This window comes from Neltuma alba, unplaced genomic scaffold, assembly GCF_004799145.2.
Source record: "Neltuma alba isolate B1F8T4 unplaced genomic scaffold, ASM479914v2 tig00007300_pilon, whole genome shotgun sequence".
Classification (NCBI taxonomy): Eukaryota; Viridiplantae; Streptophyta; class Magnoliopsida; order Fabales; family Fabaceae; genus Neltuma; species Neltuma alba.
The window spans coordinates 4718-30299 of NW_021634741.1; the positions used below are offsets into that span (position 1 = coordinate 4718).

General features: G+C 33.5%; 2 protein-coding genes across 5 annotated transcripts; one reads left to right on the forward strand and one right to left on the reverse strand.

The window, feature by feature from the left end:
* Positions 1-200: 200 nt before the first annotated feature.
* On the reverse strand, positions 201-3493 carry LOC114752252 (protein RICE SALT SENSITIVE 3-like). The gene is made up of 7 exons (XM_028940978.1): positions 2965-3493; positions 2822-2872; positions 2279-2410; positions 1994-2099; positions 1746-1787; positions 1573-1629; positions 201-1105 (listed from the first exon to the last, which is right to left on the reverse strand). The coding sequence occupies exons 1-7, from the start codon at positions 3099-3101 to the stop codon at positions 446-448; spliced, it is 1185 nt and encodes a 394-aa protein (XP_028796811.1). The 5' UTR covers positions 3102-3493; the 3' UTR covers positions 201-445.
* An 11452-nt stretch (positions 3494-14945) lies between these two features.
* On the forward strand, positions 14946-25365 carry LOC114752250 (serine/threonine-protein kinase 24). Of its 4 annotated transcripts, XM_028940974.1 has the most exons (21): positions 14946-15118; positions 15690-15831; positions 17112-17168; positions 17687-17714; positions 17791-17913; positions 18457-18568; positions 18699-18736; positions 18873-18926; positions 19353-19421; positions 19551-19667; positions 19766-19834; positions 20709-20788; positions 21060-21188; positions 21262-21487; positions 21861-21950; positions 22045-22212; positions 22581-22705; positions 22779-22911; positions 24226-24350; positions 24474-24656; positions 25035-25365. In XM_028940974.1, the coding sequence occupies exons 2-21, from the start codon at positions 15737-15739 to the stop codon at positions 25051-25053; spliced, it is 2040 nt and encodes a 679-aa protein (XP_028796807.1). In that variant the 5' UTR covers positions 14946-15118; positions 15690-15736; the 3' UTR covers positions 25054-25365. The 4 variants fall into 4 exon arrangements, with proteins under 4 accessions (XP_028796807.1, XP_028796808.1, XP_028796810.1 ...); XM_028940975.1 differs by lacking the exon at positions 14946-15118 and having other exon boundaries at positions 15308-15831; positions 18702-18736; XM_028940976.1 differs by lacking the exons at positions 14946-15118; positions 15690-15831 and adding an exon at positions 16136-16571.
* The last annotated feature ends 217 nt before the right edge of the window (positions 25366-25582 follow it).

The following is a 25582-nucleotide window of genomic DNA, read 5'->3' on the forward strand; positions in this document are numbered from 1 at the left end:
ATGTTTTAAATAAAAAGAAATTTAAGGGATCAAAATCTATGATTTAAAATTTGAGAAACTAAAACCAGGAATAATTTTAAAAAATTAAAGTTTATATTAACCCTAAATATATCAAGAATTATGACTAAATTATTGCCCTTTTTATCTTTTAACTGCCAATGTACTGTGACTAGCGTCCATCATTCACCTTCAACCTTGTATGGAGCTAAGACAGAAATTATCATTAATAAAGTATGACTAATAATAATCAAGAAAAAGGAAAGAAAGAAAGGAAACATAAGGACAAAACTACAAAGTGAAAAGGCAAAAACACATGAAAAAAGGGAATAAAAAGGGACACGATCAAAGAACTATTACGCATACATACAAACTCATCATCTCATCATCTTCTCAATCAAGTACCCACTTTTTTGCCCTGGCTAGCCTCCGCCATTATTGTTCCAAGTTAAAAGGTCTCCATCACATCCTGGTATGACCCTCCTTCTGATTTCCTGTAATCCACAGGTTGCTCCTGTTCCTGTTCCTGTTCCTGTTGCTGATGATGTTGATGACGATCCATTAATGGAGTTGCAGGAGACGAAGAAGACAAAGCCATTCTTGAAGGTAGAGTGAAGCTCCTCTTGAACTTATCCATGGTGCTTTCCTGCTTCTGGAACTCACTTCCAGTACTAGGGTTCGAGTCTGGGTTGAAAAACGACAGCCCGTTCTGCCATTTGAGGTCGTCGTTTCCATGGCCGCCCAATGGCGGCGGCTGATCAGAGGGATGATGGTCGTGGAGGAAGAGGTGGGTTTGGTCCCTGGGTTGATGAGGCATAGAACTACTCAATCCGAGTGTTGACGAGTTGTGGAAGTTGGTGGGAGAGGAGAGATTAATGGAAGTAGTTGCAGAAGGAAGGAGTGGTGACCGGTGGTGGTGATGATGAGGCCAGTTGACGAGAGAAGGCGGTGGATGAATGGGAGTGACGGCAGCGGCGGAGGTGGAGGAGGAGGAAGAAGAAGGGTTTCTGGTTGAAGAGAAAAGGTGGGAGAGGTAAAAACCGGACTGGTATCCCAGAGACTCGAACGTGTGCCTCATCCTCAGAACGAAATGAAGATCTTCTGGAATCTATATTCACACAAAATTAAAAGCCATGCATGCATCACTATAACATAAAACACACACAAATTAAAGCCATGCATTTTTTAAAATAAATATATTCTTTAATCAAAACATAATAAAGACAGTTTTTGTAGTTAACAAGACCACGAAGATAGTACAAGCAAGTTTTCAACTAAATCGCATACTTGTTATACCTTGCAATAACCTGATGGGTGTCAATATACATATAAGCAGATAAAAATGTAATTTTTTATTAAAAAGAAAATGTTACCACACATCTGATTTCTTTGACTTTTTATAGTGCCACCGTATATGAATATATAAAACACCATGTGAGATATATCCTAATCCATGGGTTCCAATTTCCCAAAAATCATGTATCTTAAATTTATCCTTCAATCCAGAATATACGCTGAAGATGGTGATGAGCCAAAAGCTGCAAATTATAGAGAGAAGCAAAGTGATGAACTCACTATCTTGCAAGAACCAAGTTGCAGAAGTCCGTGCCCAGCTTGAATCACAGCTATTGTCTAATAAATGTGAAACAAAAAGCCAAAAACAATTAGTAATAATAATAATAACGATAATAATGATAATTCTGAGACCCATAAGGGCAAAACTGAACGATTGATTCTGTGATTCTGACCTGAATACCTGATTCAAACTGGTCAGTCCATTCTGGTGGAAGCTGCAATTAATATCACCAAAAAAGACAAAACGTAGTAGGGTCAGTCAGTCGGTCAATAGAAAAAAGCCAAATTTAACGCCACATTCTGTTTGTTTCAAACTTCAAAGTAAAGCATCTTCCAAGTTTCAGAAACCAAAAAGAAAGAAATCAGAATGAAATGAATGAACTGCTTCTTCTGGTTTGGTTTGGTTTGGTTTGGTTCATACAGCATCAAACGAACTCTGCCAGTAGTTGGAGATGTTTGGTTCACTTTCTGAAGGTTCTTTGAATACCCATTTGTGACACTTATCTGATGCAACTTTCCCCATCAGCCTGGTTCATTAAATCACTTAAATCAGACATCACAATGCAAAGAAAAATGAATAGACCAGTTTCCCACAAGTATACATGGAAAAAAAAAGAGACTTTTTTTCAAAAAAAGGGGTTGAAAATGAGAGGAAGATCCAGAAATGAAACCATAAAAATATAATAAACACCTACCCAGTACCCACCCTTCTCCATAATTATATAATTGAATGGACATTTTGCTGAATGCTTTTCTGACTGGATCTTCTTCTCCGTTCATGTCTTCCAGACAATCCGAAACCCTTCCACGGCAGAAACCATCCTCCCACATCAACATCCTGCCATAAATTCAAGCGAAAGTTGCATGTCAGTACATAAAATTCCTAACTTAAAGCCCAGAGGATCTTTTGTTGCCCTGTTTTCCAAGGAGAAACTGTAAACTTTGCTTGGATGCCGAGAAGAAACAGTTTTTTTTTCCTGCAACAATAAGTGTAGCAGAGAATCTTGAAATTTTGTGTTTTCTCCTCTGTTTTCTCGTTACCACAAAGCAGACCCAGAGCGAAAGTCTGCTTAAATTTTCAGTCTTTCGTTACTCTGTTTCGTGGGAAATACTTAAAACTCTGTTTGGACGCTAAGAAAGTGTTCAGACAGTAGTACAAAGGCACAGGGAATTTGACTGTTGTGATGGGCTTTGGGTATTTTCTTAGCATCCAAACAGAGGGTAAGAGAAACCATGAAACCATACTTACAAGCTACCGTTGTCATCCCCAACCTTGCATCCACTACCACCTCTGAGTCTTCTGCAAGTTAAGATGGAGAATCCCTAGTTGAGAAAACAGCTCCAGACAGAGAAAACAAAATTTAACAGAGAAAGAGAGAGAGAAGCATATACGGGCGAGGACGTATGGTCCAGAAGACGGAATAAGTCCAATCTGAGTTGATACAGACGCTTCTGAGGGCCTCATGAAGTGCCATCATCCCAACAGCTTCTTTGCTTCTATCTGATACTGATCCTCCTGAGCCCACCATCTTTCTTTCTCTCTCACTATATACCTTTCTTCACCCTCTCCTACTTTCCTTTATGAGATCTATCTCTGAAACGCCTCCTCCTCTGTTTTTTTCCCCTTCTAATCACCACAAAGCATACCGATTCTGTTCTTAATTCTTGTGGGGTTTAGGTGCTCGATCGCAGAGATTTGGCGGAATCTTACAGAAAGCAGTACAAATGATTCTTCATCTGTAGAGTTGTGCGTCTGTGGCTTTCTTTTTCTTTGTGAGTGATGTGAGAGCTTTTTGTTTTGGACAAGAAGGTTACTTTGAGAGAGGGAGGTGGTGGTATTGTAATAAGTGTGTAGCCATGGAAAAACGTGGGGTCAGCTTTTGTCTTCTTTTTCTGTCTCACTGTCTCTTGCAAAGCACAAGATACAGGGAACAACGGAGAAGGAGGAGGAAGGGAAAGAAAGGGCAGGGCAGGCCAGGTCATGAGATATTGAAAATATTTATATATTGTATTAATTATACTGATACATGCTGCTTGTATAAATTCCACAAAATTTCACTTTATTTTAAAATTAAGAAAAATCAAGTTTAAAAAGAAACATAACATTGTAATTTATTATAGATCATATAGTTTATATTGATATTGATTGGGTTGTGTTGACTTTTTTAATTAAACTGTTTAAGGATTTGATTATTAAAACCCCTGGCCAAACGCAGCTTGTTATTTTAAAATGGGATAGATTAACAAATTTTGGCACCAGCAATAGGAAAAATTGTTGAAAAATCTCACATTGCGAAATTTATTATTTAAAGGTACATAAATTTTGTTTAAGGACTGCAGCTTGTGTGAGTGTGACTTTTTTTTTTTTTCATTATGTACAATCTATCTTTAATTATATGCAAATGAATTATATATGCATGTAACTAAAGATATGTTGCATGTAATTTGGGAAAAAAAAAAGGTTACACCTGGTACAAACGAATTGTACTCGCTCAAGAATCTAAGACGTTGTGTATCTTTATATAAAATACTCTTCTGGTCCTATTATAAGATAAAGAGAAAAAACTTTCATATAAATATATAATTTTACTTTTTATTTATTATTGTGTTGATTTTTTATGTGTATATATTAAATAGAGATAAAATCAAAAAGTTATCAAATTTTAAATAAGAATTAATAAAATTTAAAATTTTTATTAATATGTGTAAAACATATCAAAGATATGATTTATAAATAAAAATAAAAGTAAAAGAGTGAGTTATACGATAAGAAATGTTTCTCACAACTTTCCCCGTCTTTTAGGTATAGGACCTGTTGACTAATGAAATTGCAACGATTCGTCCATTTTCCAGTTTTGTCAATGCAACAAAGTATATTTCAAAAGAATAGAGATCATTTCCATATAAGCATGGCAGCCGTTCAATATTTTCCAAAAATAATAGAAATATGTTATTGATAAGACAAGCTAACGATTTTTTTCCCCCAAACTAATTGACATATCCGCAACAATTGCAGGCTGATGGCCAAAATATATAGAGAATCTAAATCATTGATTTACAGCACAAAAAATTACCTTCATTCTTATTTCTACTAAAAATGATATTACTAAAAATACAAAATGAATTTTTATTTGAAATTCCTGAAGTTACATGTGATCAGCTCTGCTCCAATGTTTTCTTTCACCCGAAGCATCATAAATTCTTAATCCAATAAAAACTTTTTGAGTTAATTTATGAAGTATGACATTTACACACTATTTCTTAAAGTAACATTAAAAATAAGGAAGATGATACTCTGGGACCTTTTTCAGGAGCAGTGACCGTTAGGAACCTAAATTTTGAAATATACTGCTAATTAACAACCAATGTCTTTTACTTTTAGAACAGATTAGTGGCTTTATAAGTTTTTTTTTTTTTCTGAGGTCTTTCTTAAGCATAACATCATAAGTCTGAATAGAATACAATGGATGCACAAAAAAACTTTTTTTTAAAAAAAATCACCGTTACTTATATGAAAGACTTTTTTAAATTTGTACTTTTTCAAGTTTTGAGTAAGGATAAACCTGAAAAACTATTTTATTTTCATATCATTTTAATGACTCAAGTATTTATAATTCTAATGAGATAGTTATAAGTGCAATCTATTTGAGATGGGAGGAAAGAATTTTTCAAATTGCACATTAATTAATATACACTACACATAAGTGAGTTTTGCATATGTAATGTGAATTGTGAAATCAAATAAATTAGTCAAACTTTATGGAGAAATTTTATATTCCACATTTGCTCATGAAAATTAAATTATGGTGGAAGGTGATGTGAAAGGGGAAAATAATAAAGCTGAGACTTTGAGAGAGGCGTTAAATTGTGAAGGAAGGATGCGAGTAGAGAAGAGAAGATGGAGTGGTCAAAAGTGAGAAGAAATTAATTATTTTTTTGACCAGAGGAGAAGAAATTAATTAGGAGGATTGCAAGGCTGAGATTTAGATTATTATTTTAAGGGATCATGAGATAGACATTATTGGTGTTATGCATGTCTGCACCTACCTCTCGAGCATCCTTTCCAACTTTTCACCTCATTTACTCATTATTAGAATATTACGACCTTCAATGTAATAATTAGTTGAAGATTAGATTTATTATAAATATAATATTTCAATTCATTTTGTTTTTTTGAATTTATAATTTTTTTCTCAAAATACTCTTATTGATTATAAAAAGTTTATACTAAGGGTAATTTAAATGTATAGGATTAAAAAAATAATTTAAAAAACCAGTATATATTTATTACAAATAACTAACTTAATTAATTTATTTAATATTTCTAAATTAATGACTTAACTCTTATATTAAAGTCTAGAGATAATGTTATTATACTTCATATATTATTCTCCTCCAAACTCAACAAGTCTCTCGCCCTCCTCCTTTTTCTTCCTTCTCTCCTCTTATAGGGCCATTCTTCCCAATTAAGTTACATCAAATCCCAAATTTACCCCTGCCCCAAAAAGTTGCTGACAATGTTTATTAATTACAAGGACACTCTTTAATATAAGAGTTAGTAGAGGTACTTATTTTTATTTTAAGTGCAAGACTCCTATTTATTTTTTCTCTTAAATTCTTAATTTTTTCTATACTTTCGCTATTGATTATACATATTAGGAAAGTTTTCTATCGATTGAGCGATACTTCTTAATATAAGATCTAAATAACTAATTTATAAATATTAAAAAATTAATTAAATTATTTGTTAACAATAAATATGTTTTGACCTTTTTAAACCGCTATCTGTACTTATGTGTATGGCAAGTGGGAATTAATTTTTGGTCAAAATCTTTTTAATATGTGCTATCAATAAGGCTACTTTTAAAATATATATATAAGTTTGGGAATAGGAGTAAATTGAGTGCCTATATTTTCTGGTCAAAAAAAAAAAATTGAGTGCCTATATTTTATGCATATCTGTCTGTGCCGTGTAAAGTGCCTTTTTTTTTTTTTTTTCCCAACAGTGTGATGTGCACCGGTAAATAATAATTAAACAAAACGGGGAAATAAAGAGGAACGTTTGGTTCAAGGAGTCACGTGCGCACGTGCCATGGTACGTCGTTTCTCATAAACAAATGTTTCCCTGCATGAGTTGCGAGGCGAATGCTTAAAGTTTGAACTTTCTGACGCTGGCCACTCTGTATCACGCGATCTCTTCTCACTTCCCGGAATCCATCGGTACATATTTTCCTCCCTTGACCAATGATGAATGCCAAGCCGTTGATCGGGGCGTGTCTTGCAATCGCTCAAGAGGTCACTTGGGACATATAGCCCAATATATGGAACAGTCGAAATTCCCTGGGCCTTTCACTGTGTCCACTGCATTGATCGGTCCAGCTTTGGGCCCCCACGACTGGATCTCTGGTGGGACCCACGCCACAGAAAATCCATTAAGTTCTTAATTACTTTGGTATTATAGGATTAAAAAAGCTGGCCCAACGTTTGTTTTGAAAAAAAGAGTCATTACTTTTTGTGATTATTTTTAAAAACTATTAACTGCATTAATAATTGATCACAATCCTCTATTATTTTAATAACAATTATAATTTATTCTTCGCCTTATAGTCGGTTAAAATGTAAGACACGTCGATTTAGACATTGTGTATGGCTGACTTTTCTTTCTTTTGAATCTATATACCCCTTTTTTTCGTTTGGTCTGTCTTCAAATCCAATTCAATTTTAGTTCAAATAATATCAATACATAAAGATTAGCCTATTAGGCTAACCGTAAAAAATGATGAAATTCTTTTTATCATCAAGATTCAATATTTTTAGACATAGCAGATAAGATCATGTGCCTCGTTTGCTTTTGACTCTCAAAACTTGAAGCTTATCTATTTTGTCCCCAACTTGAAGCTTATCCTTTTTGTCTGGCCCCTAACTCAAACCATATATCAATGATTCGCATTCGATTAAAAAAAAATAATATTATCTCCGATTCTTAATATAAGATCTAGTTGACTGATTTGAGTGGATTAAAAAAACTAGTTAAGTTATTTATTTGTAATAAATAAGTATTATCTTTTTTAAAATATCCTTGCTAATCGAATATATTAGCTAAACCTATAATTATTACAAGGACTACTTTTAAAAAAATAGATAAATGTGAGGGATTTAGTGAATTGAGATCATATATTTAGAACCAAAATAAAAATTAAACGAAGTCTTATATTAAGGACGGGTAGTATAACTTTTTTTTTTTTGATAACATAAAATAGACAAAGTTTGGATTTTTCTATCCATGGGATAACTTGCTAAATTTAAGCAGTAACCAATACATCTCCCCCCCCCCCCCGGCAAAAAAAAAAATGCCGTTTGAAAATGATACTTCTAATTAATTAAGAGAAAGGGCCTAGTATGTTACTGAGGGCATTTGTGGAGAGATCAGTAATTTTAAGAACATCAATTATTTTTCTTGATTTATGTAAAGTGGGTATAATGGTCTTATAAATTAAATTTAAAAAGGAGAGACCAATTATGCACAGGTTAAATTTATTTGGATTTAACATCAGTTTTGGTTGAGCTAAATTAATAAAGATGAATGTTAGTCAGGTATTAAAAGAACAGAAGGAAAATCAGTATTTAAATATTGATTCATTTAGCAGCAAACGAGCATCTCAATCGCAAATTGAGAATTACATTTGAAACTAAAAAATTTAATATTTTTCTCTTTTTAATTTTAACTCAGTTATTGGTTTTTAAATTTGGTTTGATGCAACTCAATTCTTATATTATAATCATTCAAAATATTAGTCCTTATCTTTTAAAATATAAAATTATATACTCCTCCGGTCCTTAATATAGGACACAATTTTTGAATTGGTTTTGGTCCTAAATATAAGACCCATTTCTCATATTTATCAATTTTCTCTAAATTACCCCTATAGATATTCTCTTAACCATATTAAATAGAAGAGAGAGGTGGGGTATTAAGAAAGATGATTATGGTGTTTTAGGAAAAATGTGTCACTTTTCTTATAATTAACTAACTTACCTAACTTCCTTAATCTAATCAAATTAGTTAAATGGGTCTTATATTAAAGACCGGAGGAGTATATAAGAGCTTGGTTTGGGGATTAAACTTTGAAATAATTCAAATTATATGGATTTTTTTACCAGAGTTACGATTAGGTTTTAATCAAGTTAAAATTATCAAAATAGAATTGCGCTGATTCAAATACTAAGAACAACCATTTCAAAATTATAAGAATCAAACGATCAATTTTTCCCACGAGTATGCAATCGAGACTTCAAAGTTTGCGAAAATTTGATTTAATATTTGCACTTTATTTTTCAGAAAATTTTATGGAATTAACACGTTCAACCCTGACTCTCATTCTTCCAATTAATAATATGACTCTTATAATATCATGAACTAATGTTTCAATTTTCACCAAGAAAGGTGTTTAAATTTAGTATCCGACAGTATCTCAAATAAGATTACGTTCAATAGAAGGATATCTATATACAAAAAAAATGACTCAAAATATATGACCACTGTTTTATCCTTTGAAGGATAAAATAGGTTGACGGTAAGTTATTATCTTTTACTATTTCCGGTTTTTAATATAAGAACTAATTGACTAATTTGAGTAAATTAAAAAAACTAGTTAAATTATTTATTTGTAATAAATAAGTATTGTCTTTCTTAAAATATTCTTGCTAATCAAGTGTATGAGCTAAAATTACTATTATTATAAGGACTATCTTAAGAAAGATGGATAAATAAGAGAAATAAAATAGATTGATATATTATATTAGGACCAAAATAAAAATCAAACGAGTCCTTATATTAAGGATTGGAGGCACTAATTTTTATTAGCAAATTAATATACTAGGAAATATGTATTTCTTAAAAATCTAAAAGTTGGTCTTTCCCCCTAACAAACGAAATTTCGAAAGTCTAAGAACAGAAAGTTGAAGCTGTCTCGGTAGCAAGGTTGACTGATGACCAAAGTTAGTTTAGCATGAATGCACATGTTTCACACATTTCACACAGTGAACATGTTTGAACTTTATTTTGAACTTTCGTTACCATGAATTTAAACTCCATTTTAGACGCGCACACACAAATTTTCTAACAGTTCACATCGAATGTTCCTTTTGTTTTTTGACCAGGATTTTGCAGCCCAAATTCTCTGACGTGTTCTTTCCAAATAAGCAAAATGGTTCTTAATGTGTTGGCGAAAATTCATGAACGTGATGAATATCTGTCATTTCTTCTCTCTGTGCTGGATAATTAGTGGGTGTTTGACTTTACAAAACCCAAAAATGTGAAATGATCTTCAAAGTTGAACCAAAAATAAACTGTTAGGGATTCAACGTGTGGCTGAACTTGCCACTCCAAATTACCAGTCTTAGAAATTTAAAAATCTTTTTATTGTTTATTTCTATCTGGATGCTAGCTAGCTTTTGCACCCAAAAATAACCAAATTCTGTGTGTTTTTCTCTTGGAAGTTGGCCATCAATTTGCCAAATTTTGACTTCTCATGTACATCCCTGAATTTTATTATAGGTTTTCTAACAAAAATCTCAGCCTTTTTTTTTTGTAAAAAAATATTTTAACCAGTTTGAAAAACATAACTTATATTGAGTCTTAATTAAGTTAGATTGAGCAGGCTAATGAGGTATTTGGATAGAAATAAAACTATGATTTTAAAAATGATTTTACGGTTTACGAAATAAATATGTAGAAGAGTTTATCTTGATTTACGAAAAAATACTTTTAAAAAGTATTTATAGACTCATCCAAACACCCTCTAAAACAAAAATAGGTGTAAAAGATTCGCCCCTCATACACAAGACTTGAACATTTGACTGTATTATTACTTTCATATCATTATGTTAGTAAACTAAAATAAAATTAATGCTTTTCTTTAATTTCTTTAACTCTCAAAATAGAATTATATATGAGGGGATTCAAACGATACAATATCTACGTCTTTTAATCAGAAATTTTGGGATTGTCAAAAGAAGACTTTTTTGTTAGTTGTTTATTTAGTATGATCATGTGATCAAAATTATGATACGTGTGCCTTTTTAATCCAAAAGCAAAAATAAAACATACGTGAATGTACCAAAAAAAATTGTGAGAGGTGAATTAATTTAGTTAGAAGTGAATATTTATGTAAGCTAAAAGATATAAAAGAATGGAAGAATGGTCAAGGTATTTTTTAAGTTAAATAATTAAAAAAAAAAGGGATAAGAATCAAATAATCATATTAAAACTTAGCATAACAATAAGAAAAACTAAATACATGCATTTTATGGATTTACCCACAGAAGAAATAATCTGAATCACTTTTTTTTTTGGCCGCATTCTGAATCACTCGTTCCCAGACATGAAATAAATGGCTTAACATAGGAACTTAGGCCCAACTCAAGCAACTTAGCCCAATGAAATTATTGGGCATAAAATGATAGGCCCATATTTATAAGCGGACATTGAAGAGGAATCCAGCTCATTACAGATTCCTGCTCCCTTGTGTCTCTCAATCGCCCATTTTTGTTCAAAAGGGCAAAAAAAAAAAAAAACAATTGCAGGAGACGATTTGGGAATAGTGTACTGATGATATTATTTTAGTTGTATCCGATATTAAGTCAAATATACTGCTCCTCCTATCCTTAATATAAAACATATTTAACTAATGTGATTAGGAAAGTGTTTAGATAGAAACCAAACCATGGTTTCAGAAGTGCTTTTATGGTTTACGAAGTAAATATGTGGAGGAATTTGTCTCGTTTTGCGGAAAAGTAATTATGAAACTATGGTTTGGAGGTTGCCAAACACCTTATAGATTAAGGAAGTTAGGTAAGTTAGTTAATTATAAGAAATGTGACACGTTTTCCTAAAACACCATAATCATTTTTCTTAATACCCCCATTCCTCTTCTATTTGATTATGATTGAGGGAGTATCCATAAGAGTAATTTAGAGAAAATTAATAAATATGAGAAATGGGTCTTATGTTTAGGATAAAAACTAACTTAACAATTGGTTCTATATTAAGGACCGGAGGAGTATAACTAATATTACCTCTGATCTTTAATATAAGACCTTGTCTGACTTTTATTTTGATCCTAATTATAAAACTCCAATCCACTTTGTCTCTCATATTTATTTATTTATTTTCAAGATAGTCCACTTAATAATAATAGTTCTAACTAATAAACTTGATTAGTAAGGATATTTGAAAAAAGACAACACCTATTTATTACAAATAATTAGCTTAACTTATTTCCTTAATCTACTCAAATTAGTCAACTAGCTTTTATATTTAGGATCGGAAGTAGTACTATTTTTTTTTAATATAGAAGTTAGTTGACTAATTTGAGTAGATTAAGAAAATTAATTAAATTAGTTAGTGATTCTAAAATATCATTATTAATAAAATTTACTAACTAAAACTATCATTTCATGAAACATTTAATATGTGTAGCTACTATAAGAACTATTATAAAAACAATAATATATAAAAAAAAATTTATATTTAAAATCAAATTAAAAATCAAAATAGTTTTAGTCTTTACTTACTACGGTACTAAATTAAGGTCAGGGTGCATCGGAATGAAGTATTTTATGATGCAATACATTAAAAGTGGATGAATTTCAGGCCTGCATTAGCGCTCCCAAACGTCCGTTTGATTTCAATGGATACTCATCATCTCTCCCACCGGACGGGACGGCTTCGACTATAGCAAGACCCTGATGATCCGATCTGCCAGTGCTTTGTTTGCTTTCTCTGCAAACTTCTTTGCTCTCAATCTCCCTCTCTTCATCTTTTTCACCCATTACTTTCTCTACTGCCTCTTTCACTTTCTCCCTCTTCTCTCCATCCTCATACTTGTTTAGTTTCTTCCCCAAAATTCATACCACTCTCAATTCCCAACGTTACATCTATTTTCAACGTACACCTGCACAATAACCGTCTCGTTATAAACAAATTTGACAAGGAAATAGAGAATATGTTACCAGTGGCGCGCATCCAGAGTGTGTTAAGATTGCTCCAATCACTGTGTGTGAGAGTATCACCATCTCCTCTTGCTTTCACTCTCTCCTCCAGTCCATCTTCCTTCAGCATCTTCTCCCTGTCCTCTCCATCAATTTTTATGGTGTTACACGGTTCAAGCTTCCAAGGCAGACACAGACGAAAGATCTTGCAGGCCATGGATCAAGCCTCTTCAAATATTATTATTCTTCGGTGGAGTCTGTTTTAATTTGCCTCTTTAAACCCTATCCATGTCGTCCTTATTTTAAGAGTGAGACTGAACCCATACACCGCCGCCAAGGAATGTTGAACAATACAGGCCATGGTGGAGGGGTTGAAGCTAGCGCCGCCGAGGATTCTGCCGACTGGACCGTTAATGACGACGAGAATGGTGGCAATGACGGTGATGAGGGAGAGGCCTGCGAATGCAGAAGTAACGTAGAGGTTAGAATGCTGGCAGATTTGGGTCTTGCGACAGTCACTTCATCCATGAAGGTGAGAGATGATTTCCCGGGGAAGTAGACGGTAGGGATGAAATTGATCCGTCTTTAATAAAAGAGAAGTTGCAAATAAAGACTCCCAACATGTAAAATTGTGATTTGGGATCCTGAATTTGGAAAATAATAAATAAAGACTCGGTTCTATTTTTACAAATATGAAATGTGGGTAAAATGTCTTAAATGTCTCTCAGTCAAATTATGATTTGGTCTATTGAAATTGTCATTCACTAAAGTGAATTTATCATTTCCCACAGTCAACTTAGCATTTGACATACTCTCTGTCAAGTTGTGATTTGATCTACTGAAGTTGTTATTCGCTAAAGTGAACTTGTCATTTCTTATAATCAACTTGCCATTTAACTGAGAGACATTTCAAACATTTCACCAACATTTCATATTTGTAAAAGTGAGAGTGGGTTCTTATTTGTTATTTTCTAAATTCAGGGTCATAAATTACAATTTTACATATCCAGGAGTTTTTATTTGCAATTTTTCCTTCAATAATAAATTAGGCGGCAAAATTAATGTACGTTAAACCAAATTTAAATCAATATTATGGACACTTGATTGCGTGTTGCTTACTTGAACATCTGGATGGATGGAGTTAACCAGTACAAAATGAAATTAAAATAAAATGAATAGAAATTAGAAATGACTTAAAAATTGTGTGCTTGAAACTAAGATGGAAGTGGTGTGTTTGAATGAAATCAAACCGTGGTTTGGAAAAGTGATTTTGGAAAAAAGATTTTGGGAAGAATAGATTTTATGAAAAAGTGATTTTGAGAAGTGAGAGTGTTTGGATAGTTGTTATCAGAAGCACTTTTTATATATACAAATTACTAAAAAAAAGACATAAGTTAATATGATAATTACAGAAAAAATAGATTTTATGATATATTTTAATTTGAAAGAATAAAATTGTTAATAATATATTTTTTATTAACATAATTAATAATACATAAGATAATATAATTAATAAATAATTAATATGTATATATATTTATAAAATATAAGATTAAATATGTTTATAAAAAATATGTTTATAAAAAAAATAACAAGATACATATCCTATAGGCTCTCACACTCTTCTTTTTTTCTCCAAAAGCAAAAAAATTTTACTTTTTCCAAAACCATAGTTTTGATTTTTGAGTGGGTGTTTGGGTGATTTATTCCCCAAACCATGGTTTGAGTTGTCACCCAAACACAGCCGTAAGAGAAATTAAAGATGAGTTAAGAATTCAATGTTTCTGTGAAAGAAAGAGATAAAACTTTCTGAGCAACGAAACCTGAATGAAAGAGATAAAACCTAATGACAAGGAGCTATTGAGAAGATAAAATGACAGCCTGTAAGTTGCAATGCGACATATATTTATAGAACAATGAAATCTTAAACACAAGTATTGAAGAAGACTGCACTACGTGGAGAATGTATTGTTGAATAAAATTTTATATTTTATACCACGCATGTATATAATCTTAAAAGTAAGTTATATTTAGGAATGTTTAGATGGAAATTAAACCATAATTTTAAAAGTAATTTTATGATATACAAAGTAAATGATATACGAAGTAAAAGAGTTTATTTTGATTTACAGAAAAGTATTTTTATCTATAAAAATTTGTTATTAAATTTTTAACTTTTTTTATAAGAATTTATAAAAATTTGGCATAGGCGGGTTTAACCAAAAAAAAAAGAAAAGAAAAAAACTTGGCAGCCTTCACAATTCCGGATAGAATCCGGCCCGGATAATGTTCCGTTGTATTTCGAACCAATAATGTCGTCCGTATTACAAAGCATGAGGGGCCCTCTAACCTCAATGCAAACGAAAGAGTTCGTTTCGATCCATTGAAGCTCCCTAAAGTCTCTGTTTTTTTTAGGAGGCTTCAACTGTGGCAACGTAGAAGGAGGAGTGACATAGACGTAGTCTATAAAATCTATATAATTGACGATAGATCATTGGCTTAAACCCACAACAAAATGGCAAAGTTCCCTCCTTGCTCAGAGTCGCATTCATGGGTGAGTTGGAATCCTGATTGCCCAATCTCGTTCCGCAAAATATACGAATATGATGAATGTTTACGGCACTGCCGAAAGCTCACAAACCCGATACGCACACATACATATATGTGCGTGTGTTGTTATTTCGCATTCATTTCGTTTTCGCCAGTGGATATTAAGTGTCATCGCGCATTCAATTCTGTTGGGTGGTCACTTTACCATCCCACCTCCCACCTAACAATACTCAGGAAACGTTTCCAAGCTCATTGCTTTGCTTTTTGTCCAAGAGCTTCACTACATTTTATAATCTCCCCTCCGAAACAATAATAAACTTTAGTTATGGCAGAATTGGAATGCAATGCTTTTCTTTTGCATAATCATGTAATGAGTTACTTGAATGCTGACAATTTGTATTGACAATTGCTGTTCCAGAATGTGTGTATTCGAAGTCTACATTTAAATTGTGTGCATTCCCATTTCTGGTTATATGGGCATTTGGTTTGATCTGGATTGTGGGATTTGAGCAGTGTGGGGACGTGGAGATATTTGGATAATCTGTGCATCTCAGTTCTTGTGTTTGGTGTTTTAGTTGTATATGTAGCGACCGTATAAGGTTTTAAGAAGTTGCTTGTGAGAATGGCTGATGCAGCGGGTCTAGCTGAGGCAGCAGGATCAAGATTTACTTCCTTGGAGCTTATTGGACAAGGTTCATTTGGTGATGTCTATAAAGCGTAAGCGTTTACTGTTGGACTAATATATTGTAAATGTAAGATGCGGCTTCATGTTCTCCCATTGAGTCCATAGTTCTTCTAAATGGCTTTTGTTTAATCAAATCAATGGGTTTTTCTTGATTGTTTAAGATGCTTCTTGGGGTGCAATTATGCGAGCTAGATCCTGTTAATATCAGATAGACTTTTTTCCAAATGTTTATTTGTTCCATAGCATATAATAACGCCCAACTTCTGTAATCTGTAACTCGATGCAATCAAGAATAAAGGGCCGTTACTGAATATTGTAAGAAAGGAAAGCTTTGTCTGAATGCTGTTATTGAGGAAAATACAATGTTGAACTTCCTAACCATATTTTATATATAATAACTTGAATTGTTTCTCCAACAAAAAATAGAACACTCAAAAATGGATGCCAGGCAAATCCTCAAGATTTGCAAATCAAGGTGTAAAAATTAAACTGCCTTGACTTTTGCATTTTGTCAAGAATTAAGTGTTTCAACACAAATTATTTTGAATTTTTAATCATCAAGTGTTTGATTGTCGTCTCAGATAAATATTGTGAATCTTTGAAATAACTTATATATTTCAAGTGTGTCATTCTATTGGATCTCTTTTCCTAAAGTTTCTTTCAGAGACCAAACTCCAAAGACATTGCTGCACTTCCGTATCAATTAAAAGATCTGCTTTTGTTGGAAATTTAGAAATTAAAGTGATATGCCATGACGTAGATGCATGGTCAGGTGTGCATACAATTTATGATTAAGTATATCACCGTATTCTTAACTAATTCATGTCCAATTTCCGAGAGAGCTTCCTTTTTGGGAGATATTGGCATACTTGTCCTGGTTATTTGAGCTGGCAATTCTTACATATGTGCATAGGCTGCATGGCAGATAGCAGTTCTATTTAGTTGGCTGATTTTTGCTGGATATAAAAAGATGGTATATTTATGATTCATGATAATTGGTAATTCTTTTCCTTTTCAAATTAACGTCTACTTTATAATCTGTGATTATATAAATTGCTGTTTGATTATTTTATCGAGGCATTAATGTGATGGAAGAAAAGCATATGACTTGTCAAGTTTGTGAATTTTTCAAGAGATTGAAAAAGGAGATTCGGTGGAACTCCCAAAGGCTTCCTGCGTCGTCATTTTACTTCATAAATGAAATAAAGCGGACCAGTTTTAAATAACGTTTTGGTCTTCTCTGAACATTGTTTTAGTAATAGGCCACAATATTAAACTGGGCCAGTTATATGTTGTGCTTCCTAATTTTCAGGTTTGACAAGGAGCTCAACAAACAGGTTGCTATCAAAGTGATTGATTTGGATGAATCGTAAGTATAATACTTTCTCCTTATCTTTGGCTCAATTTACACATTGCATGATGCTAGGAAGATAATGCAGCGAAAATAAAGTGGTCATCTGATGTTTAATTTGTATTTAACGTGTAATCAGAAACTAGATAAAGAAGGTGACTTGTAATCAGAAGCTATGTTTTGTGAGTAATATTCAGTGCACCATTCAGCTATCTCTCTCGTTCTCTCTCTGTCTCTCTGTCTCTCTCTTCTCTTCTCTTCTCTTCTCACCTCTTTCTACCACTACCCATCATCATCATTTATGGAAATCATTTAAATTGGGTATAATGCTGCGGAGAAACTTATCTATTTCTATGGAAAGCAACTAAATTGGGAATGATGCTATGGAAGAATTTATCTATTTCTGATTAAAAAAAGAAGAAGAAGAAGAATTTATCTATTTCATTTGATTGCCACATTGCACCTAGAACTTTTATGCATTACTTGCTTTGTGAGCTGCTTCATCGCCTGCTTTTTCTTCGCCTTTTCTGCTGCAGGGAGGATGAGATTGATGACATTCAGACGGTATGATCTTATAAATTATTTGTACATCCATCTGCTGTAGGCTGATGATTGTTAAAATCTAATTTGCTTTTGTCAGGAAATTGCTGTTCTATCACAATGTCGTTGTCCATATATCACTGAGTATTATGGCTCCTATCTCCATCAAACTAAACTTTTTATAATAATGGAGTACATGGCTGGAGGCTCTGTAGCAGACCTAGTAGGTTACTTCTGTTGACTTGCTAGTTACTACTGTATGTTGAACACATGGAAAATGATGTTAATGTTTCTCAAAATTCTGGATCTACTATCTTGATAAAGTTGTTATGCTATCTTTTGAACCGTTTCCTAATTCTTCTCTGGCGAGTGACAATGTAATTGGTGTGTTTATGCATTCAAAATATGCATAGATACGGATTATGATGTAGCATATTTCAATGCAAACAAATGAAGCATTGATGTTAGTTTTAGGTATGGTTCCTTTCCCAATGCCATGGCTATTCGCTTTGGTCCATGACCTTCTTCAGATTCATTGGCTGCATGATCTGTAGATGGATTTTGTTAGATTTATTTTCTCTGTCGTTGATATTGACCTTATATGTTTCAATCTTTGTATCATTATCATAAATAAAGTCTTATTTATGTATTTTCTACTCTATTTATCATTTTGTACATTTGCTAATGGTAATCTCTGATTTAGTAGTATGACAGATAGTCTTTGTTGTAGTTTTTGTTGGATCTAATGGTAATTTTGCTTCTGTAGCTTCAATCAGGCCAACCCCTTGATGAAGTGTCAATTGCTTGCATTTTACGTGACTTGTTGCATGCTGTTGATTATTTGCACGCTGAAGGAAAAATTCACAGGGACATCAAAGGTAGCATCCCCTATTCCATTCCCCTATGTTGTGCTTTAAAAGTGCTCCTCTTTCGACTTGCTATATGTAGTCTTGGACCTTTTTGTTCTTTAATTTTGTAGTTGATAATATCTGCTTATCAATTCTGCAGCAGCAAACATTTTATTGTCTGAGAATGGTGATGTGAAGGTATGTCTTATTCCCAACGAGGATATAGTTATCTGTTCTTCTGACAAAGGTTTCAAAAAAATCATATAAAATAACTTGAGAGTGGACTTGCATGTATTTAGATATGATTTTCTAAGTCAATCTGTGACTGTCGCAGGTTGCAGATTTTGGCGTTTCTGCTCAGCTAACTAGGACCATATCAAGGAGAAAGGTGAACACATTTCATTAAGGGTAGACCCTTGATCAATTGGATATGGATTGGCTGTTAACCCTATGTTTCATTTTTCTTTAAGTTTTTATTCAAACTGACAATAATTCTTTTATAACTTGCTACTCCTATCAACTTCTTCTCTAGAACAAAATTCTCTTTCTTCTTTTAATTAGACTGTTTCTGTAGACTTCAAAAGTGAAATAAATGAAAAAGAGCTGCATGATCTAATTTGATTTGGACAGTGAATTTCAGTTTGCTTTTGTTGTTTTTGTCCTTTTTTAGATCCCTACTATAGTACACCTCCTTTACTATTATTATTTCATTCAATGATTTTTTAAATATAATTTAATTAATTCTCTTTGAGTTGTAAAATACAAGTTAGTATTTTTCATCTCGTGCTGGATATGCTAATTATTTTGACAACAGACATTTGTAGGAACACCATTCTGGATGGCACCAGAGGTTATTCAGACTGCAGAAGGATATAATGAGAAGGTTATTTCATAACTATTCAAGTCATTTGTTAACTTCTCTGTTTGAGTCAGTTCTTTCTTTTGTATTCTTGTTAGACCTTAGAGATCATTAATATATATATATATATATATATATATTCTGTTTGTGCAGGCAGATATCTGGTCTCTGGGGATCACAACAATTGAGATGGCAAAAGGGGAGCCTCCACTCAGTGACCTTCATCCCATGAGAGTGCTTTTCATCATCCCCCGTGAGAACCCACCACAGGTTGTGTTATTTAATGTCAAACTGGTTCATATGAAGTTCGATGTACAGAAATATTTTTCTAGTTTGAAAGAGTTGACAATTACCATTCTTTTGTGCAGCTAGATGAGCATTTTTCTCGTCCCATTAAAGAATTTGTTTCATTGTGTTTAAAAAAGCTTCCAGCTGAGGCAAGGGTCTATGCCATTCCCACTCTTACTGCTGATTCAATTTCTTTTTTCTTTTTCCCCCTATTGAGCACTTAGTATGATATTTTCATTGCGTACTTAGCATAATTGATTTTTTAATTGAGCACACAATATGATCTTTTAACAGTTAATTGCTTATAGAGCCCAGTGACATGCAATCCATGTAATTGACATCACTTAGTGGGACAAGGCTTGCGTTGATGTTGCTGAACACATAGTAGATTAAATTAAGTGAAGCTCTCAGACAGTGATACTGATAAAAGATTAGTTGTAGACTCCAAAACGAGCGAGAAAAGCTAATAAAGTACTTATATGAAATTATTATGCTCACTTTTGTTTGATATTAAAAATATTCTTTGCCTTTAACTTTACCAATTAGTTTTTGAGTTGAAGTGGTCCTTATTACAATATCAAGGCCTTTACAACTAAGTTGCCTTGCTCCCATCCCATGATAAAATTTAAGTTTTAGTTCAAGTTATGTTGAGTTTATGATTTGTCAGAACTTCAATTCCAGCGGGTTATCATTTGAGGTGTTGGAGATTATGATAAAACCATTCATAAGCTTTCACTTAATGGCTTGCATTTTTTATTAAAATTACTTTTGCCAACTTATTGACACCGCAGCCAGAAATTTCTTTTAATATGATTGTATTTACTATGCTCTTTAAGGATTTTTTTTTTTTGGGGGAAAAGATGTGCTAAAAGAAACAAATAGAAAGATCTGAGCATGAATATTCAAAGTTTGCATCTCAAATATAACTGTTTTTACTCCCGCGGTTAAACTGGAAGTGAAACAGGCTAAGCAAGTGTTTCTCTTTCTCTTTCGTAAGTTTTCTTCTTTTGAATTTCATTTCAGAGGCCAAGTGCCAAGGAACTTCTCAAACATCGTTTTATTCGAACTGCTAGAAAGAGTCCAAAGCTTTTGGAAAGAATAAGGTGCGAATCACTGCTGAAATCTTGCTATATTTTGTTTCATCTTATTCTGTCTAGGTTGCTTTGTGATTATTTTTTTCTATTATCTTACTATTTCTTCTTACACTATGGTATCTTGAATTAAATGTAGATTATCTACTGAAACGTTGCATTACCGTTTTCTGCAGCAAGAAAATTTAACATTGATACTCCCTAGGCTGTAGGCTTTTTTTTTTTTTTTTTTGGGGACCAAATCCCTAGCTTGTAGTTGACATCCTGCCTTTTGGCTCGATAGGGAGCGTCCCAAGTATCAAATAACAGAAGAGGGGACACCTAGAAATGGTCCAAGAGGTGTAGGGGAGCCATCTGATACGATGAAAGTGGCAAGAGATTTAAGAGAAGAAGCCACTCAATCCATTTCCAGGTAGGTTCTTAATGTTCCTCGTTGTTTTCATATCATAAACTGATTTTTCTAATGGAAAATTTCTGATTGACAGTGGTCAGGGTAAAACTGTGAAGAATTCTGGATGGGACTTCAGCATCAGAGGATCAGAGGGCACTGGAACTTTTCGCAGTGTTGCACGACCACCTCAATATAGAGATAAGAAAACAGATATTTCCCAATATCAACTTGACCAAAATAAGGCAACAGAGAGAGAATATCTTGGGGCATCTTCCTATAGAAGTGCTCTTAATGAATCACCAGAACCTTCCCTTGAAGATGTAACTGACTTTTCTACTAAGTATATTTGTTTATATTTGTTTGTCTTTGACAAATAAGTTGGCTTAATCAGCTCTTTGTTGTTAAAGTAAGCATCAATATTGGGAATATTGGGGGTCTTTTCGTGGTGTCTTATAGGCTGAATTTAATGATCTATGCTAAACTCCGAAATTTGAATGGCTGAACTTCTAAATAGTTTGAATTATAGCATGTGAAATTTCTTATGTTCATTCGATATTACCACCAATTTAGAAGACATTTAACAAATAAAATAGCTGAAGTAAAATTTGACCTGGTCCAATGTATGAAAAAATAGTGTCAATTATGAAGTAAGATGGAAATCCATTTAGCCGAATAAATTTGGTCAATTTCCAGGATGAATTGTCTGGGACTGGATCAGGAACTGTTGTTATTCGGTCTCCGAAAGGATCACAATCATCACTCCTTCGTGACCAAAGCTCCCTGGTATTCTCCAGGCAGAATTGCTATAATAAGGAATTAGTTAGTTCTTATTGTTGTTCCATGCACTTGCCTAATGGAGGCTTTTTATAATATGCAGTCTAGCAGTAGGCATGCTTCTTTTGAAGATAATTCTTCCAGTGGAACTATTGTTGTCCGTGGTCAGCATGATGATTATGACTCTTCACAGACAGTGAGGTCCAGGCCGGGACTTAATGAGAGAACTGCAAATGCCTCACTTGAAGATAGTGTCTCAAATCTCGCAGAGGTTCTTTTTTGTACAAGATGTTAATTACAGATGTGTTTGTTACTTTAGCATGAAAGCATGATGCTGGAAAATAAAGAACATCTTTCACCCCTTCCTTTTTCTCTGTGAGGGATTGAATATTGATTGATTGGTATTTGGAATTTATTTAGCAAAAAGCCAAATTAGATTTTATCATTCTACTGTGTTACATATTTGCCAACTTACTCGTACATTTGACAGGTTCAATTTTGGTACTTTTCTCTAGTTACATATTTGTTGATACTTTAATTTTACATCCCGAAAATTTGCACTCTCTTGATTACCTATGAGCAATTTTATTGCTTGGACAGAGAAAAATTGTCTTTGACAGCACCTTTTTGTTTTCCTAGGCAAAGGCTGCTATCCTAAGGCCAAGAAAAGGAAATACTCGAGAGAGAGTTGCACAGGGAAAGACTGGCAATGATTTGCAGGAAAGCAGAAGAAACCAAGTGACAAGCAGCTCTGATTTCTCAAGGTACATTCATCATCATAACGCTGGAGGTTTTCTATGATGAAGGGGTCATTTATATTCTCAATTTTGTTTTCAGATCATCTCGTGTAAACAATGGTCCACAACAGGGAATTTCAAGACTGCGCCATACTGATGATGATCAAGACAACGTCAGAATATTGTCATCCTCTGTGGCATTATCTGTTTTACTTATTCCTTCTTTAAAAGAGGTGACTATTTTTAAGCAGTCCGGTAGATCCTGTATTATGTTATAACTCTTGTCCTATATCAGGTTATGATATATAGCAGATCCATCAAGTATGGGCACGTTCAAAACAAAGACATATCCACGTCAAATGTGAAACTTTCTTAAGTATTAGATTTCGCCAAATAGTTTTGGCTGTACTACTGTTCCTGCCCTGTGTGCATGTTCATGTCCAAGCTTCTCAGAATTTAGTAAATAATGCAAGTTCCTAAATTGTTTCATATACCATAGTTCTAGCCTGAACTTGGATTATTTTCCAATCAGTATTGCATATTTCTAATAATAAGGCCAAGGTATGATAGACTGTTCAGAGAATAAATGCGAAGATTTCATAATGATGTCACACACATGCACATATAGTTGCTCCTTCAAATAAAAGATAAAAATTGGCTACGAAAGTGCTTTTTTTAAGAAAAGATTTTTCTATCTGGTTCTCCTGTAGAAGCATGACATATGGATAATTTTTACAATGCTGCACATGATTAACTATTTTAAAACAGTTTCTTCTCCTGTTGTGTTTCTATTAGAAAACCTCATAATATACTCACGAGGAACTTAGCAGAGTCTTGGCCCTAGAACAATGCAGCAAGTTCCCTGCAAAAACCTGCTAACTTGGCTAGAGTCTTGGGAAGCATGTCTTTTCAGTCCTATTATGGAATTATAATGGGCCTGCTGGCCCAAGTGCTGTTACAAGCTGAAGGACTTATTGCAGAAAAGGGAAAGCATGGCAGAAAGGGGATTGAAAAGGAGGCATGACAACCTCTGCCACTAGTGGGGTTGTCGAAGAGTAGTTGATGAGAGAAAAAACTATGGCATGGGATTGAATAATTGATGAAGGGTTCAGGTAGTGGGCCCTTTTTTTTTTTTTTGGAGGGAGGGGGGTTATGAAAGAATGTTGAAGGATTTCACCTGGGAGGGACACTAGCCCCTTGAAAGTGTCACTCTTTTACCTTTTAAATGTTGGGCTTTAAGTTGAGTAGCTGCTCTTTTCTAAACGTAAAAAGGTTGATAGTCTTGTGGGATCTTTTTTCTGGTTTCTATATATATATATATATATATATAGAGAGAGAGAGAGAGAGAGAGAGCAGTGGAATCAAATCTCTGCCTTTGTGCTCTGTTTTAGCAGTGACCTTTGTTCTTCTATCCAAGTACCCTCGATTTTTAGTGCTTTTAGGGTTCTCCGGCCTTCAAGTTTTTATGTCCTCTATTTGCTTGTAGTTTGAATGGATTTTAATCAGTTAGAATATTTGATACATTTTTTTGGACGTTGATTATGCAGGCCTTTGCCAATGATCCAGAAGGGTCTACTGTACAAGAAATAATCAATTCACTCATACACATGGAGCACATAAAGTCTGGATCATGTGATGCTCTGGTCAAAACGTTGCTTCAGAGATTGGCCAGGTTTGCGTTCTATTCCAAGCAAAATTTATTTTGCATGCTAATAGAGAAACATAAATGTTTTTTTTATTTTTCATGTAAATTATACGAGCTAACCTGGTCTCCCCATGATAAAATGTTGATCAGTTCGAAGGAATCTTCATTGAAGGATCTGCAGGGGCTCGCAGCTCAATTATTCACCAAGGCCAAGTCAGCTCCTGAAGAATCCCAAAATGCAACTGCAGAAGTTGATGCCAGGAGGAAACAACAGAACAAAGAACTTCATTCAAATAGCAATCTGGGTCCTCTTGCAAGATTTCTTCTCTCAAGGTTACTGGAAATTATTTTTCGTCCTTTAATCTTTAAATAGTAAATTCCTTAGATCTTTTACAAGGAGAATGTTGATAGGAATACTTGAGCCAACATAGTGAGCTTTAGCTTAGCTCAAGTCTAACATTTGGGCCAATCTATGCATTTTAATCCATCTTGGGCTCAGCCCAGTCCAACCAAATCCATGAAAATTTTCACTTTTTTGAAATTTTGTGTGATATTCATTTTTCTGGTAACAAATCAAACATGATAAAGACAAGGTTGTTTGGATAATATTACCGTTAGGTATATCAATATTAGCAAAGGAGGGCATACTTCTCTCAGACTCATCTGGCACTAACCATGCTTGTGAATGTGTCTGGTTCTTTTGTTTCACAGATGGCAAGGTCAAGCCTAAAGGAATCTAAATCCAGTCTCTGAAGTGGGGGTTAGAAGCCACCTTTTTGTGGTGCTTTTCAGTTTATGCATTTAACCTTATTATTAACTGTAAATAGGTCGTTGTAAGATCTTGTTTTTCAATTTTCTAATTATGATTATCATTCTTTTTCCACATTCTTTTTCATACAGAGAAGCATTGCTGTTCAATTACATTAGGGTTTTGTATGGTTTCAAAAGATTGTTGCGTACTATACATTTTACTGGTGTCTGTCTTGTGGCAATGCTGAAGAATGAGCCAAGACTTGATTATTTGTGTTTTGGCTCAGTTTTATGTTCTCTTTGTTATGTAGAGTCTGTGAAACGACATTGTCTTCTGTGATACCTTTGAATAGAAAGCATGCACCGATCATAATTCATTTTCCCTGCGCATTGGAAAGTGCATCAATATGCTAATATTTTATCAATAATTGGTTTGATCTACCACTAATTTATAAGTCATGAAATTTCTCATTATCTCAATAATTATCAATTCAGCCATCTTTTTCACA